The sequence below is a fragment of the Camponotus floridanus genome, unplaced genomic scaffold (genome assembly GCF_003227725.1).
Source record: "Camponotus floridanus strain SB8 unplaced genomic scaffold, Cflo_v7.5 scaffold17, whole genome shotgun sequence".
Lineage (NCBI taxonomy): Eukaryota > Metazoa > Arthropoda > Insecta > Hymenoptera > Formicidae > Camponotus > Camponotus floridanus.
This window is the reverse complement of record NW_020229292.1, coordinates 2715837-2733517: the sequence shown is the minus strand read 5'-3', so window position 1 is coordinate 2733517 and position 17681 is coordinate 2715837. Positions and strand designations below refer to the sequence as shown.

The 17681-nt window shown below is 28.0% G+C and overlaps 2 protein-coding genes across 2 annotated transcripts; one reads left to right on the top strand and one right to left on the bottom strand.

The window, feature by feature from the left end:
- Positions 1–3164: 3164 nt before the first annotated feature.
- On the top strand, positions 3165–5462 carry LOC105254987. The gene is made up of 2 exons (XM_011264009.3): positions 3165–3629; positions 4275–5462. Exons 1-2 carry the CDS (start codon positions 3444–3446, stop codon positions 4977–4979), a joined length of 891 nt encoding a protein of 296 aa, XP_011262311.1. The 5' UTR covers positions 3165–3443; the 3' UTR covers positions 4980–5462.
- Positions 5463–8689: 3227 nt separating this feature from the next.
- LOC105254986 (fatty acid hydroxylase domain-containing protein 2) lies at positions 8690–16483 on the bottom strand. Its single transcript, XM_011264006.3, has 6 exons — positions 16278–16483; positions 12376–12505; positions 11604–11707; positions 10914–11241; positions 9515–9787; positions 8690–9047 (listed from the first exon to the last, which is right to left on the bottom strand). The coding sequence occupies exons 1-6, from the start codon at positions 16336–16338 to the stop codon at positions 8888–8890; spliced, it is 1056 nt and encodes a 351-aa protein (XP_011262308.1). The 5' UTR covers positions 16339–16483; the 3' UTR covers positions 8690–8887.
- Positions 16484–17681: the final 1198 nt, after the last annotated feature.

Below are 17681 nucleotides of genomic sequence, written 5' to 3'. Positions count from 1 at the left end.
AGTTATTTGCAAAAAATTAAATAGTATATTAATATAAAAAATCTGTCTCAGAAAATGATACATAAATATTTAGAAATATCAAAATAATAATTTTCTAAGTTAATTATTTTTCAAAATGTACATAACATTAAATATGTAATATTGAATATACATAATATTGAATATGTAATATTGAAAATGTACATAATGTACATACAGCTTAATATTTTTGTATTCTTTTGTTTACTAATCTAAATTACTTCTTTGTAAGCATAAAATCGTAGTTTTGTCATTAAAAGAATGGGAAGATTTTATTTTTTGACAGCGTGGCATTGTTCGTTCATGAACATGTTATTGTCTATGAGGTTGTAAACGCATAGTGTCATGAAAATTTATTAGAAGTCACTGACACCATGAGGCCAAGCAAACAAAAGTTTAATTTGGTGCATTTGAGGTAAGTGAACTTGACAGACGGTTCCTAAAACGATTACCTCATTTGTTTCCAAATGTGTGTATATGGTTGTTCCATTCAAATATATAAGATCTCTCCTTGCACGTATATAATCGCATCGTTTGTAACATTAAACAAATCGAATATATGAACTTATTTATTTAATATTTTCCGCAAATTTAATATTATTCGATATATCCTTCAATATTATTTTTACATTGAAACTACATTGCATATTAAACAAATTTAAACCATTAATGTTTCCTGTGCTTTATTGAAACTTCTAATTTAAAGCTATATGATAATATGTACTTCATTAAATTTTATTGTAATTATACATAATATATTCTTAGACAAAATATTTAAATTCTCTCTAATTCCCCCCCCTCTCTCCCCTCCCCCTCCCCTCTTCACCCTCTCCCCCTCCCCCTCTTTCCCCTCTCCTCCTCTCTCCCCCTCACCCCCCTCTCTCTCTCATTCTCTCTTTCACACACATTGTTGGACTTATATATTTTATTTATTCTTTTTTTTCTTTTTCGACAAATTTTATTTTCAATTATTTCTTTCTTTCCCTATTTATTTATATTTTTGTTATATGTTATATTTGAACTGTTTTTCATTTTTACGTGAAATATTATTTCACATGCGCCATTAAGTTGTTATTATGTAATTTTCATACAAACGAGTAGATAATTCAGCGTATACACTGCAAATCTTAATATGTTATATTTACACGTATAAATGTGTAAATTAGCTGAAGCTTTTTTTATACGTTTCCTGCTGCATAACTTATATGTACTTGATATATTTTAGTTTAATACATTAAAACGTGTTAACTAATCATATTTAAATGCATTAATTTAATATTTAAAATGTATTTTAAATGTAACATAAATGTACAGTTTATTTTTCGTTTATTCGCTGGACATGTATTTTAAATGTTATATTTTAAATGTAACATAAATGTTCATTTTATTTTTCGTTTATTTGCCGGACATGTCCAACTTATAAATTTGATTTAATATCTGAAATTCATCTATTGAGTTTATATCAGAAATTAAATCGTCTTTTAAGTCGTCTTCTGCAAGCTTTATATAATTCTCAAGACTAAAACTTAAATACGAGAAAAATAGCGCATCGTAGTGGTAAACAAACGAACTAGCGATTACTGATTTTGTAGTGAAATTTTACTTCCACTGGCTAATAATTAATGATATATAAGATAAAGTAACAAAAAATGAGATATAAGATAAAGTAACAAAAAATAAGCGTTTCTACTAGAGTTCAATGAAATATGGATTCTTAGTGATCTTATTTATATATCTGTAAATAGAAATTAATATAGTTTTCATAATTATATGTATATGAGAATATATAATAAGATAACTTTTAATTATGATTCTATAATATGGTTACTCGCTTTAAATCATTAATGAAAAAATACACACTTGTGTATAAAAGATTTATATTGATTTGTACAGAGCAATTTAATTCAAATTGGTTTAAAGCCAGAGATATGAGTTATAATAAAAATGGCAATACATTCATCATCCATCAATTTTTTCAAAAATACATCAAATTCTCAATTTAGAATATATTAAAAAGTCATATTCGACAGTGTTTGAAGCTGTTGTAATCTCTATACCATACAATCTTGATGATAAATATTCAGTGGTGTTCGAAAATATCTGGAATAAAAGATTTTAAGAACTTTGTTTCTTATAAAATCACATAACATTATTTGTATGAAAAGATTTATATTACATTTATATTAAATATTAATAAATAATATTAATAAATATTAAACTACAATAATTAAAATTAATAATTAAAATAAGTCCATATATATAATATCCAATTTTTTAAATATATATTTAATTGGAATATGTGCCAATTTTATTGGTAGTGCCAAGTTTTTTTACTTAAAATTTTTTTTTACTTTTTTATTTTATATTAATTTGTACAAGTTAACTTGTACAAATTTTCTTTCTCGTATTTCTATTTATCTATTATACATATATTAATCGCTCATCATCCATCACGCGACTATCGCCATTTACTATACGTAATTTAATATAGTTATAGTTATAGCATATAGTTTTTATCACAACGATTCATCATTGAAAATAAGTTATAACACAAAAAATATTCTCGTTTATTTCTAAATATTAAATGCTATAAATATTGAAATTGAAATAAAAAAATTGTCTTAAATAATAATAATTAAAAATTAATTAAACAATTGATAAGCATAAATAATATCTAGTAATTTATTTTAATGACTAATTATACTTAATAGATAGAGAGAGGCTACAAAATTTATTTATATTAGAAATTTATTTAATATATGCAAACGTTTTGCGTTACAACACTTGTCTTATCAACATTTCGTGCACGTAGCATGGAACAAAACCCGAAATTGTATGTTACCCACCGAAAATATTCGTAGATTTTCGCTTCGTAGTTCACATTCGTGTTTTCACGTTTATAGAGGATGCATCGCTTTCAGGAAGGAATCACCTATAATAAAAATGGATCGTGATATCTCTCTGCCTATGATTATAATTAAATTAATTTGCTTATAATTAAATTATCTTATCTGTTATTTCTTATATAAATAAATTAAATTTTTAAAATTATGTTAACTTGGCAGACGAAGATAGGAAGAGAGAGTGAGAGGGGAGGGGGAGAGAGAGAGAGAATCTAGAAGATACATCCGCAAAAGAAAAGATTCTCATACAAATGATACGAGAAAAAATGTCAGATGTCAAATGTCCGATGCGGACAGAGCAGCACGTGAAGAAGATACGTCAAAACATCGCAATCTGGCAACCCCGCTCACGGCGGCCATGCGTTAAAATTGCAACGCTGTCGCAGCAGCTGTGGGCGCACATTGCGGATAGCTTGTTTATTTATTATTTTTTTTTATTTTTAATTTCGTCCACGCGGAAGCGTCTCGTCGAGCTCCTTGAATCGAATTTCCGAGTGCATCGATCCGCGTCCGCGACGCGACATGGCTACGATCGACTTTCGACACTTGTCGGTACTAATTACGTTGTTCGCCGCAGCATTAACCTCATCTGTCAACGCTGGACGAGATGGTGCAGCCTCTGCGCCGCCGATTCCCACTTCGTTTCCCTCGCCAAAATTATCGTCGCCGATCGTCGAGCACTCGTCTGATGTGATCGACAACAAGAAAGTAAATGTGTATTCCTCCTTCGCATATGTCAGAATCATGCCGATCTTGTTTTATTTTTTTTATTTTGCTAGTTTTATTTTTTTTTGTTACTTTTTTATTATTTTTAGTTTTATTTTTTTATTATTTTTTTTTATTTTGCTAGTTTTGTTATCTCGCGTTATTTTATACGCTTTTATATATTTTATAATTTCTTGTAATTTTTATATTGCAATTTTTTCTTGTATTTTGTGTATTGTAGTTTGTTATATTTTTTTTATATGGCAGTTTTTTTATATTTTTTTATGATTCGGACTTGTTTCGACTTTAATTTTTTTTTCTTGTCCGGTTGTATTGTTTGTATTATTTTATTTTTATTCTTTGTATTATATCCTACGAATTTTATTTTTTTTATGTCTTCAATTTCTATTAATATTTTTTACATAGCTTTACAGTTTTTATTTTATTTTTTTTTAATTTTCTTTCAAATTATGAAATTATAATATCTTTTTGTATCATTTGTGTGTTTATTTTGTTCATTATTTAAATATTATCGTTATTTATCACTTTATGATATTTTTACATTTAAGCATTGATATTTTATTGAATAACTTTATAAATAATTATATAAACAATTTTATAAAACAGTAAAATATTCAATATTTCAAGATTCACGCATCGGGCCTGGCCGAAGGAGGACCTATATTGATATCTCCAATTCAAAATGCAAACATTGAAAGTACCGCTGCTGAATCCAGAGAAGAGAAAAACAACAGTTCTTCTCTTCTTTCTTCAGAGACAAAGAAAATAAAGGCAAGGAAAGGTGTGGATCAGAACCAGGATCCACAGATGGCAAATATATTGCTTAACCAGACCACTTTAGAGGATATAAGACCTGTGATGGAAATTGCAGAGACTGCTCGTGTCAATAATCAATCTGAAGCTTCCACATTTATTCCGAAATTAAATGTTACCAATTTGCATATCAACAATAGCTTAGATGCCGGTGCAAATTTCAGTTATTCCAGCACAAGTTCCATATCAAATATAACTACAGTTCACACGAAGACTACGAATTATACAACAACGTCTAAGGCTTCGCATACTGAGAAACATGTACCGAAACCAAAACCAACTGTGACGACAGTTGACGGGCCAGATCCGAGTGAATCCAGACTGTCTTCGCGAAAGAAGAACCCTCCACTGGGCATGCCAAGAAAAATCGACTATATTATTCCGGTCATTATAACGATCGTTGCTTTGCCAATACTGGGTGCTGCTATTTTTGTATTGTACAGACGCGGTCGAGACTGCTGGGATAAGAGGCACTATCGAAGAATGGATTTTCTGATTGACGGAATGTACAATGATTAAGACTCGTGCGAGAAAATTCGCCCATTCGCACGATTAAATGGATGTGTAGTTAAGCAATAGGAAATCCATTCATTAATTTCCAAATTCTTCCACAAATGTAAATTTGTACATATTCTCTCGAGACAACCAACTAATGACATTTATACGGCATTGATTCCTTATATAATAATGTCCAAACGATATTATCTATTATTCGAATATATTAAAGGGCTTCATCTTTTATTATGCCACTATCAATATGAAAAGATATGTCATAAGTGCTATTTATATAATATTATAATAATGTCTGAACTTGTTGCTAAGGTCCAAATTTGCTATGGAGTTTCTTTATCATATTGCCTTAATAGTGAGATAATGAAAATTTTATAATTTATTACACAATCAACGATACGTTGATTATTTTTGAGATTATATATATTGAAAAACAAAGACATTTTTGTCGAAGACGTTGGAACAACGGTTTTAAAAATATTTTATAGCATTTTTTAAGAAAATTTAATATAATTGTTTAAGATATAAGTACATACTTTTACATATATATATAATATTTTAATATAAATTTTATATGTGTTATCAAAATTTTATATATAAAATTTTATATATACATGTATACATATATGTGCATGTCGCATTTGAAAATGCAAAAAATTCATCAAGGGTCCAATTCTGACAATAATATTTACAATCTGAATTTCTACAGAGCCATGAATTTCACAGAAATAAAATAAAGATTGTATTATGCTTCGAAAGTGCTCTCTCAATGAATAATGGCGTGATTTTTTCCATATGCCAAGAGTCATAATTTATAAGATATGTACTGTTTGACGTATATATATATATATATATATATAAAATAGGATACTGTACACAAGTTTTTGCCAAAGAGTTATTCAATTTGTGTAATTTATCGTAAATTTACTGTATTTTTTTTTCATATTCTATTTGTAAGCATTTTTCTTTGCGTGATGTTTCAGAAGTCTCTAATTGGTTCAAGCTCACTAGTGTAGTCTCACTAGTGATGCCACTTTATATCCGTAATTTTCATACATAAAATGTCAAAGAAAACAGTATGAAATATTCTTCGTCTTGCCATGTAAATATGATGATCAAAGACTTGTGAAATTACTCGATGTGTATGTAAATCTTTTTGAAATTGTGATTTTTAAAAGTAAGATTGCATTTTAGGCCTTTGAAATATATATTTTGTCGAATATATATATAAAGAAAAGCAATAATAATTATTATTTTTGTACTATGTAAGAGAAATTTTATTCATATTTAATATTGTTATAAAATATACATACTTGCAAGCTGTATGTTGCTTATTTTGTAACCCGTCAAAATCATATATCATAAGACCTTTATACAAAAATATAGAGAGAAGGAGAGAGGAAATGATATTTGTAAAGATTTTATTAATAAGCTTGTTATAGATACATAAATTCAGTAACATTATTATACATATTAATTACGAGCCTTATATATATGTACTTGACAAGAATCACAATGCAGAAAAAGAGCTTTACATATGTGCACACTTTTTATGTGCACATTCAGACATTAATCTCTGATCGATTTCTTACTTAAAAAAGTCTCCATTTAACATAATTTCAAAGTACTATTATTTTTTCTGTTTTCTACACTTATTTGAAGTTTTAAGATTTTACTAGAAATATGCGATAAAACATTGTAAAATAAGACTGAAAATTGTCCCTAGTAAAGTTATTAAAAATAAATTTATATTTCCATTTTTCATTCAATTCTAATAAATAGAATGTTCTTTTTCGCAAGAAAAATACAGAATGTTGTAAATATTTTATAACAAACACTCATTGTTAGATAAAATTATCAGTTAATATATGTTATGTATATGTATATATATATTTCTATATAATTGTTAGAGTAATTTCATTTATACTTCATATAAGGAAAAATCTAAAATGCTACACATTTTATTCTAACTGTATAAGTTATACTTATCCTAAAGAAGTACAATTGCTTATCTTAAAATTTAAATCAAAGTCTGACTAATGGTTACATTATGAAATTAAATATAAAAATAGCAATTATGTTCGAAATATCACTCATTCTGAAATTTGCACTGCAATGCCAATATGTTTTGTACTAGAAATATTATTGATTTCAAATATTAATTGAAATAGGAATTTAAAAGTAATACTTTCATATAAAACAATGATACAGATATTTTGTTTTCATATTTTTATTTCTTTTATTATTAAAAAAGTAAATTCTCTATCTCCGATTAGGATCATTGAAGAAGTTTTAAAGGTATACATATGTGCACCTAATTTATCACTTCATTATATCATTCACTAAAATATCACGCTACTAGATATAATATAAGAATGTATATACTTGTGCATGAATGTACAGCTTAAATACACATCTTTTTTAACATTAATGCTAAAAATATTATAGAAAAGATGTACGAATGTACGCCTAGATTGAACTGAAAGAAAAATTTGACTAATAATTATTGAAGAATTATATATGTCACACGCGTATATAATTTTAAGAATATAATTATTAAATTCATGGTACAAATTTTTTATAAATAAATTATATAAATTCTCTCTTTTTCGAAAATTAAAAGATTTTCTAAAAAAAGAATGTAATGTATTAAAATTCAGTCTAATAAATATTCAGATAATAGAAATTGCATGTTGTTGCTGCCAATGTAAATTAGAAGCGCTTTTGAATTATCAATTTTTTTATCGATATTTTAAAGATGTACATTTTTCTTGCCTTAAATTTTTATGAATCTTGTCACTATTTTCTCTATTCAGTTCAATCTTGACATTTATATATACAATCATTATCGCTATACAAATCAGCGGATAGCCGAGTTACTTGCGACAGTTCAATAAGAAGTACTATACAAGGTGTCCCACCTAAAAGTGGCCACCCCCTTTTATCTTTTAAACTAAAAGAGATAGACCATAATAAATATATATGAAATTAAATGGCTTTAACTGAACTTTATTGTGAGTATATTAGAGTGTATTACTCGTGCATTAGAGGTTGACATATGTCATGTTGTCATTTAATCATAATACTCAGTCAGAAGTTGGCTATATCGCAGGGCCGAAAATGAAATGGTGGATGTCGCCCGCGATATTTCAAGCCGGAAAATCTCGTATAATATGTAAAATATTTACATTAAATCATACATCGTTATATTCGTTCCAAACCGCGCTATAACTTTTATTATATCAAAATATCTACATTATCATTAAAAAATTTTACATATCTCTCCGTTCTTTAATACAGATAAATTTTGTAATCAACCACTATATTCACAATAAAGTTCAGTTAAAGCCATTTAATTTCATATATATTTGTTATGGTCTATCTCTTTTAGTTTAAAAGATAAAAGGGGGTGGCCACTTCTAGATGGGACACCCTGTATAAAACATTGAATAAATTCTAAATCTGAAAAGATAAAGGAATTTTAACATAAAAATGAATAAATTGAAGAAAGAAATAATAAAAGGAAATAATTGAAAAGAAATGACCTCTAGATATTTAATATTAAAAGATGTGGCACTTTTCTATTTTTAATAAAATTTACCAAAATATAATTATGATTAAATATGTAAATTCGAATATTATGAATTCTTTCCATAGAAAAGGATAATCAATAAAAAATTAATATCAATAATAAATAATTTCAATAAAAAATTAAGAATATCAATTAAAGTCGAGATTGTCCATTTGTTGAAATTAATTTTATAGTAGACGTTTACTAGTGCTATTAACTGAATTGATTATAGTCACAATTTGTCGTTCCCGAACCCAGTTACCGTTGCGAAAATATTCACCCAACGTGAAAAGTTTCTCTTTTTGGAAATTATTTATATAACTTTCAGAGTCGCCGAAAAATTCTTCTACTTTGATTTGTACTTTGCCTCATCCGGGAATGCTTCCCTAGGCGGTACGAGACTAAGCATCATTATGTGACGCATGTAATTTCGTGAATTGCGAAATTGCGTGTCAGTGCCATGAATGCGATCCAAAACGCCGAGTACACCATAGCATTGATTGAACCTGAAAGCATTCATTTCCACAGAAATTATAAAGTTTGATTCTTCATTTAAAAGTGAGAACATTATGATATGCGATACGATATAGAATTTTGATAGAAATAGATTAAAGATTAAAAGTAATTTTATTTATAAGAGAGATAGAATTTTAGGCTTACTGCGTTTGCTTATAAAGATACACGTACACACATATAACAAATGTATGTTAAACGTTGATATCGAATCTTGAAGTGGTTTTGCGAAATTAAAAAGGCTAATATTATTTAAATTATTTATCTATATTATTTAATATTATTTTTCTATATTATCTTATCGTAAAATCTTATAAAAGTATCGTTCAAAATTATTTTGTGTATATTTTTATGTTACAAAATAAATCAATTTTATCAAGGACTTCTATTATAGTAAATAAAATCCAGATTGTTTTAATGTGAATTAAAGTTACAAGAATTTTGATGAAATCCACATTACTTTAAGTGATGGAAATCGTGCGCCTCCGGCGAGGGGAAGAACGGTAAGTGATAACCAGAGTGCGCGTTCAAAGTCGAAAGGATCGCGAGAGAGAACCAAATCCAGGCGGTAGCCACGTGAGAGCCCATGATGAATACTCCCAAGAAAGGCGGAAGTAGATTCGAACCAATATTTTCTAAAGGATGACAATACATAGCGGTGACGGCTATGGGCGCAGTCCATTCGTGATGCTGCTTATGTATATATTTGTACAAAGAGCGCTTGTGGAGAAATCTGCAAAATATAATTCAATAACTGGAAATACTTGAGGATATAAATAATGTCTATGTCATACTAAAAGATCCTATTACATACTTAGTCCACACGTATTGCTTATATCGATAAATATTATTTCAATCATTCATTTTTCTGTCTAGAACAATTTAAGTACAAAAGCCAAAATATACAGTATCCCAAAAGTTCCGGACCGATCGAATATTTCATAAACTATGCACTTTAGAAAGAAATGTTTCAGACAAAAGTTGTATGGCTTGAAGGGGGCCATCAGATAGTGGCAATGATTTGACATGGGAGAGTCATTTGAAAGTCACCGAAGATCACCGTCAATTTCTTAAATAAAATCCTCTATTTTTTATTACATATTTGTGTAGCTTACCTCGAGAGCTTTCCAAAACACTATAATAAATTATTTTTCCATGAAGTGCTTTTCGAGTTATGAAGCTTGAAATCATTTCTTAATTTTGCATAAACCATAAAATATCTAGTAAAATATTCATTTTTCGATTATCTTACCTTAATACTTTTATGTACAAAATAATGAGAGAAACCAATTTGTGTAAAAAAAACACATAGTTATTTTTAAGAAAAAATATGTAATTGTTAATTGCAAATTACATATTTTTTTATTAAAAAAAACTATGTTTTTTTGAACTATGTTATTATATCAAAATATTACATAACAATTTCCTGTTAATTTTCATCTACATGTATATGTATATTTTGTGGAAATATTTATTTATTTAACGTGCTTATATAATTATGCGCATCACTTTTTTATAACTAAAGATAATCTTTTACTGGTAGATAATGGCATAATGTATACGTTTTTTATCTACTTAGCACGTCTGCACCTCTATTTAATTTTATGCAAATGTATAAACTTTTTTCAGATATGATAATTCAGGTCAATGTCGACATTAATTGACATGGATGACGTTTGCCTTTCAAGTTTCTGATTTCTATACTTGATACTACCTATTTTGATTTTTCTTTACATGCTTCAGCCGGACATTACTTTCAATAGTCGACAAAATTGACGGCCATTCCGAGAGTAAATTATCATATTATTTATGGAAATCAATATTATATAATTTCTTTGATTTTTAGATAAAAAAAGTACCTGTGCGAATAATAAAATCCAATCTCTTCGCATAAAATGTGAATCGCGATCTCGGTGAGTACCCAGTGGAAAGTCGGCAGCTCGCGCACCGGGGGATAACCGCGCCATTCCATGAAATAATAGCCGAGATACATAATAGGAAAGCCGACGACGATCTGATTGAACAGTACTTGAGCAATCACTTTGCATAACTCCCTCTTATCCACTGGCTCATTCGTGCCGGGCTGTATTTTGTATCTACGCAGCGCTGCTGGTCGATTAGTGATATCTAGGATCGTGTAAATTCCTCCGATCACCCAGTAAACCACGATCATCAAAGACAAGGATCCTACAAAAAAGTAATAAAAAAATTAATTTGACGTTCACGTAATGTTTGTAAATAAATTAATCAATCATATGTTATAATTATGATAAACAGATGATGCAATCAAGATAGAAGATGTAGCAAATATATTATGTATGGGATTATGTTATTAAAAAATTTAATAGTGACATTAATGACAAAAATCGCTATTGCTTTCAGTTCTTAGAAAATGACAAAAATTAATCGAAACCTGTTATTAAGATTAACGATATATTCTGTTGTAAATTATTTATTTATATATTTTGTATGATTGTATAAAAAATGTAACATAGATTTATTACTACTTTTGAATTTCTGAAGAGCCTTTTATAGCTTTTTTAACTTACCGTAAACCCATAGTGTCACAGGATCATCTCCAAATTTATCCAAAATTTTGTCCCATTGGGCTTGCCAGAAGTCGCCGGATGCACCCCAGAATCTTTGCAAATGCCTAAAATTTTTTTCAGTTAACAAAATTTGAAGAAATTAAATATAAATTATGAATTGGAAATAGTATAATCGAGAATTTATTTAATTCTGTGAGAGAGATAAGTTTTTTAGATGAATTTCTTTTTTGAATCATAAAATTATAAATAATACTTTATCAGACAAACCAAAAAAAGTAAACTTTTTATTTTTTCTTCGATATGTTTTATTGGATTATATTTTATTAGATTATCGATAAACACAACAAGTTAATTTATTATTTTGCAGTCTCTTTAATCAGATTGCGCGAATGTGCGATGATTTTCAAAATTGTAATAAAATATCATATTTATCCATATCATTATCAATATCATTATCAATATCATTATCATATTTGTCATTTTTTTTCTACATATGAGCGATCAAAAATGGACACATGAAGTGAAAGAGCAGCAAGCAAGTGTTCAAGAAAAGAAAGAAATCTAATTTAATGAATTTTATTAATTAAAAATAAAAAATAATGGGTTAAAAAAGGAAAAATATAAAAATTTAACTAAATTAAAAAAATTAAAAAATTAAAAAATGAAAGTTTGATAGAAACAAATTTTGTTTATTCCTAAAAAAATTCCTAAAGTAAAACGAACATGATGGCAATGCAATTTCTACTAGTTTACAATTGTATTTATACATTACCATGTCAGAGAATTGCAAAAGGCAGCGAATCCGACCACTACAGTTCCGATAACAAAGAGAACGCTTCTCAAACTCGAAAGAAGCGTCGGTGGGGTTTGATTTTTCGAGGCATCGCCGATAGCGGAAGTTGCTGTAAAAAATGAATTAATCATAGTTAAAATAATTATTTTTATCATTGACGCTATTATAAAGCGATAAGACATGTAAAAATAACAAAAAATACAAAAGTTATGTCAAAATCAATTGACGCAAATTTATCCGTAATCTATCTGCAAATATGTTTTGCTATTATCGTTTTTTTATCACTGCTCTCATATACAGGGTGGCCCCGAACGTTCCAACCAGACTTTGAGATCTTATAGGAAATTTAATTCTGAACAAAAAAATTTCCTATAAACATGGGTCGAAAAATGCTTTCTTAAGAAGTTATCGCTCAAAAACCTTTGATGAAGTAAGAACAAAAGGTGAAAAGAAAATGAAATAAAAAGAAAATGAAACTAAATAAATTTCTTGAAAAAACAATAAAAATAAAAAATAAAAATCTTTTTCTTTTATGAAAATAAAATGGAAGTTAGTTAAAAAAAAAATTATTTTATTTTCATAAGAGAAAAAGAAAATTTTTATTTTTTATTTTTATCGTTTTTTTCAAGAAATTTATTTAGTTTCATTTTCTTTTTATTTTATTTTCTTTTCATCTTTTGTTCTTCCTTCATCAGAAGTTTTTGAGCGATAACTTCTTAAGGAAGCATTTTTCGACTTATGTTTATAGGAAATTCTTTGTTCAGAATTAAATTTCCTATAAGATCTCAAAATCTAGCTGGAACGTTCGGGGCCATTCTGTATAACGTAAATGATACACAATGATATCAACATCTTTGCCAAACATTTTATGTAAAAGGAAAGAAAAGGATGAAACTAAGTTAAACGAACGAGTTGGATTTTTATGTCGCAGAAAAGATAAATTTTTGGAATTTTTAATTTAAAGATTTGCTTACGAATTTAATAAATTATTTTCTTCCTCACAGATCGCTCGTTTATCACAATATTTTATTAGACTCGTAGTAACGCACTGAAAATGACGGTATTGCGAAAAGATCATTTAATGGTCGTTCCATTACACAAGACAAATCAGTATTCTATCGACAGTGTGCCCGATAAATTCCCGACTTGGCAGCCAGGTGTAAAGCAAAACCGGAAATTTTCAATCGCAACTTCATATTCGCCATAAAATCCGTTTAATATCTTGTCAGATGTTTAACAACGACGCAAAAGCGATTCAATTTTCGAGCCCTGTTCATCAGCCAGATTATCAAGTTATTTCGAGCCTGTTATATTTTCGGTATAATTTGCGTATAATAAATTAAAATTGATATACAAAAGTGTGGAGGTTTTTTTACTCGTCAATTAATATTACTCTCTTCAAAGTATCAGAAGTTACATATGCAATAAAAAATTAAGAGATTTTTAGCAAATTAAATTTTATCCCAAGAATATTTAAAAATTAAAAGTTTAATGAAAAATTTATGAACTGCTTTATTTTAAATCTTCATTAAAAATCGATATTAAAAAATTGTAGAAATAATGATGGCAATTTTAAAACATTCTTTCTTCTTTTTTATAGATAAATCTCTTTCTAGATTTTATATAAAAAGTAAAACGACAAACAAGAACACTTTTGTTACCGATGACATAACATTGACTAATTTAAACTAATTATTGTGCGTAATTCTAGTATTGTATCTAATTGTATCTATTATAATATATTGTATTGAAAAAAAAATTCCACTCATTGTCAGTAGAGTTGCGATTATTTTATTTTTTGATCAATTAATTCCGCGATAATGTATGAAAATTTTTGCGCATCATGATTTGAATATATCGGAAAATTTATCGTATAGATAATAAGATAGTTGGCAAACTGCGATTTTGTAAACAGACCGATGCGATTTCGTTTTGATAAATTATCGTACAAGGCTTGAATGATTCTGACTGCGCTCTTTTGCTGCGCACTTTCTTTAATTCGTCCATTTATGTTACCAGTTATGTAATTCGGCTCTATCTTGCGAAATACTGTATGTAATTAGGCTCTATCTCTAATGATATATTTAGTTATATTTAATATGTATAAATTATAAACTAGAAAAGAAAGAACAATATGAAGTATAAATATAAAGTAATTAATTATTGATATAATTTATCAATAAACAGTTACTTCAAAGTATTGATGGTTCGAAAAAAGTTTTTATGATAACATGACACTGATATCGTTATATTCGACTTACGTCAATGATCTCTTTGAGTACAGGAGCACTTTTCGTATTATTCATATTTTAATATACTTTGTGTTAGTTATTTACATGCACACAATATAAAATACAATACAATCTCTCTGCATAGTCACGTATGAGTCAAAATTTTAAGGCAACGTTTCGTCGTCATTATTCTCTCTTATTAAAATTAATAAATCTTTTATTATTTTAATATTTAAATATTTTATTATTTTAATAGTTCAATTTAATAGTTCAATTGCAATTACAAGATCTATTTTTTTTTATGAAAACGAAGTAAAGAATTGAAGTATGTTTAATATTGACGACGAAATGCTTTTGAAAAGTGAAATATAAGCGTAAATTGATAACTTATGCTGAATTGATTTTTAATTGACTTTATTTTAATGGAAATTAATTTAAGAATTGTCAAGGGTTATCTGATATTAGAAATAGAAAAATCGCGTGTGTGCGATGAAAAACTTGTTAAATTTTTATGTAAAAATCGATTCTGTGAATACGAACGAAGACACTAAAGTTTCATAGGAAGGCGATTGATAAGTAAATTATAACGAGGAAAAAGAAGGAGGAAAGAGGAAGAAAGAAAGAAAGAGGGAAGAAGGAAAGAGAGAGAGATTATTCTTTTTAAAAATAATATTGCCTTTTTATATACCTTGTAAATGACTCAAATTAATGAAACTTCTTTCAGTGTGAAATATTATGTGTCTAACATATTTAATATTATCGATTATTATATATTTACGGATAAATATTTCCATTACATAAATTTAAAAAAATTGACTCTAATTATTGTATTAAAAAATGAATTATTTATTTTTTTACATCGCACTTTGCACGAGTGCGCAAAAAATTGTGTGTGTTACATTATATTACGTAAAGAGTTTTATTAATGATCAAACTACCTGGCATTTAGCATATTTAAAAATTTGAATCCATTAATAAAAAAGTCAGAAATTATATATAAAAAAATTATGTATTAAAAACATATATTATATTAAAAAAAATAATTTTTCACGTGATATTTATACGATTTTCAATACATTTTTTGATATAAATAAATGATGTAAATTATAATATAGTTATTTCGTGTTTTCTATATACTTGATGGAGATCCTACATTTTAATTGATTTTATAAATTTTTCAAGAAAATTTTGATTTTAATTGATTTAGACCCATTTGATTTTCTGACACAGAATGAAATATTGCTCATATTGTTAATATCAATCTTGTATGTAGTTAATACTAAACAATTTGTAAAAGGTATTAAATCGTGGATGAAAATGAGAAACAAAAAAACTAAACAATGAAGAAAAAAATCAGAAATCGTCCTCGGAGTCCTTTTAATAAAAAACTCAAAAATAGTCGAAACGGAGAATACGTGTGTTTGATCCCGTCTGAGGACGACATAAGGGACCTTTAAATCTAGATTATCGAAGCACATTCAGATTCAAACATTCGAGAGCGAAGTAGTATTCGGCATCTTCGATGAGACATTAGCTGGGACTTTTTAAGGAAGCATCGTCAGCTCCAGACAATTCATCCGCATCCGTCAACGAGATGCGCCTTTTAAACCGCCGCTAATTATATCGGGCATCGACAACGTTAGCACTCACTTTTCGCGTTGCATTCCGACTTTTGCGAAGCTCGTACGGCTTTTCGCAACCTTGCAAACATTGTTTTAGACGACGTTGGCGAAACTAGTTCCCCAGGTTACTATCGTGGCACTTCCGGCTCGGGATAAAACGTTGGTGCCTTAGTCGATCATTCGCTGCTACTGACTACTGTATCTGACCAGTACTGACCAGCGGACGTTTCACGACTCGCTAGTAAAGGCCCGCGGACGACGGACGCGTCCGTCCCCGTCGCCCCGGCGCCTCCAGTTTCCTTTGTTTACGTTGCAAGAGTAGAGTAGGGATGCCTGGAGATACTATGTATCTAGGCTGATGCTTTGCTCTCGACGTCCACTTTTTCGGCACCGTTATTTTTCTATGCATCCATAGTATATTAATTGAATACTTTTTCAGCATCCTCTTCATCTTCGTCGTTTATTGAAGTAACGGCACCTTGCTACAGACACCGGGAGAGCACGTTCTTATTCAACAGGCTTGAAATGTTTCTAATTCTGAGGTCTATTTCTGTCAGAACTGGCATATCTTATCTGAAAATCACTTATTTTATGCTAAGTATCCAGGATATAAATGAACTTAGATATGTATTTTTAATATCAATATGCACTTTATATATTTTCAGAAAGCAATAATGAACCTTGAGTAGGTTTCATAAACTCGGTTATTTTCATTAGCAACGGATGCAACTGATATTTTGCTTTCAATTAAATATTTATTAAATATTTATTAAATATTTGTATTTATTAATTATTTTTAAATATTTTTATTATTAGGTATAAATATTCAGGTGCAAATATTTTCAAAAAATATTTAAATAGCTTTTTCTCTTGATATTAGAGAAAGCATAAAATATGTAAATATATAAATGAACTTAGATATGTATTTTTATTATCAATATGCACTTTATATATTTTCAGAAAACAATAATGAACCTTGAGTAGGTTTCATAGACTCGATTATTTTCATTAGCAACTGATATTTTGCTTTCAATTAAATATTTATTAAATATTTATTAAATATTTATTAAATATTTTTATTTATTAATTATTTTTAAATATTTATTAAATATTTTTATTATTAAGTATAAATATTCAGGTGCAAATATTTTCAAAAAAATATTTAAATAACACTTTCTCTTGATATTATAGAAAGCAGGATATATACATAAAGACACAGTGGAGGGGGATACCTAACTTTATGACCTAAATTACCTGTATTATGCATGCAGATACCGAAAAATGTTTTCAATAAAAGTTTCATAATTTTATAGTTTTAGAAGATTATGCTGAATGTAACGGATTTTTTTATAGCATTTTTATTGGAAACATTTCTCGATAACGTTGTATGCATAGCAAAGATAATTTCGGTCATTAAATAAAGTCGCTCCTA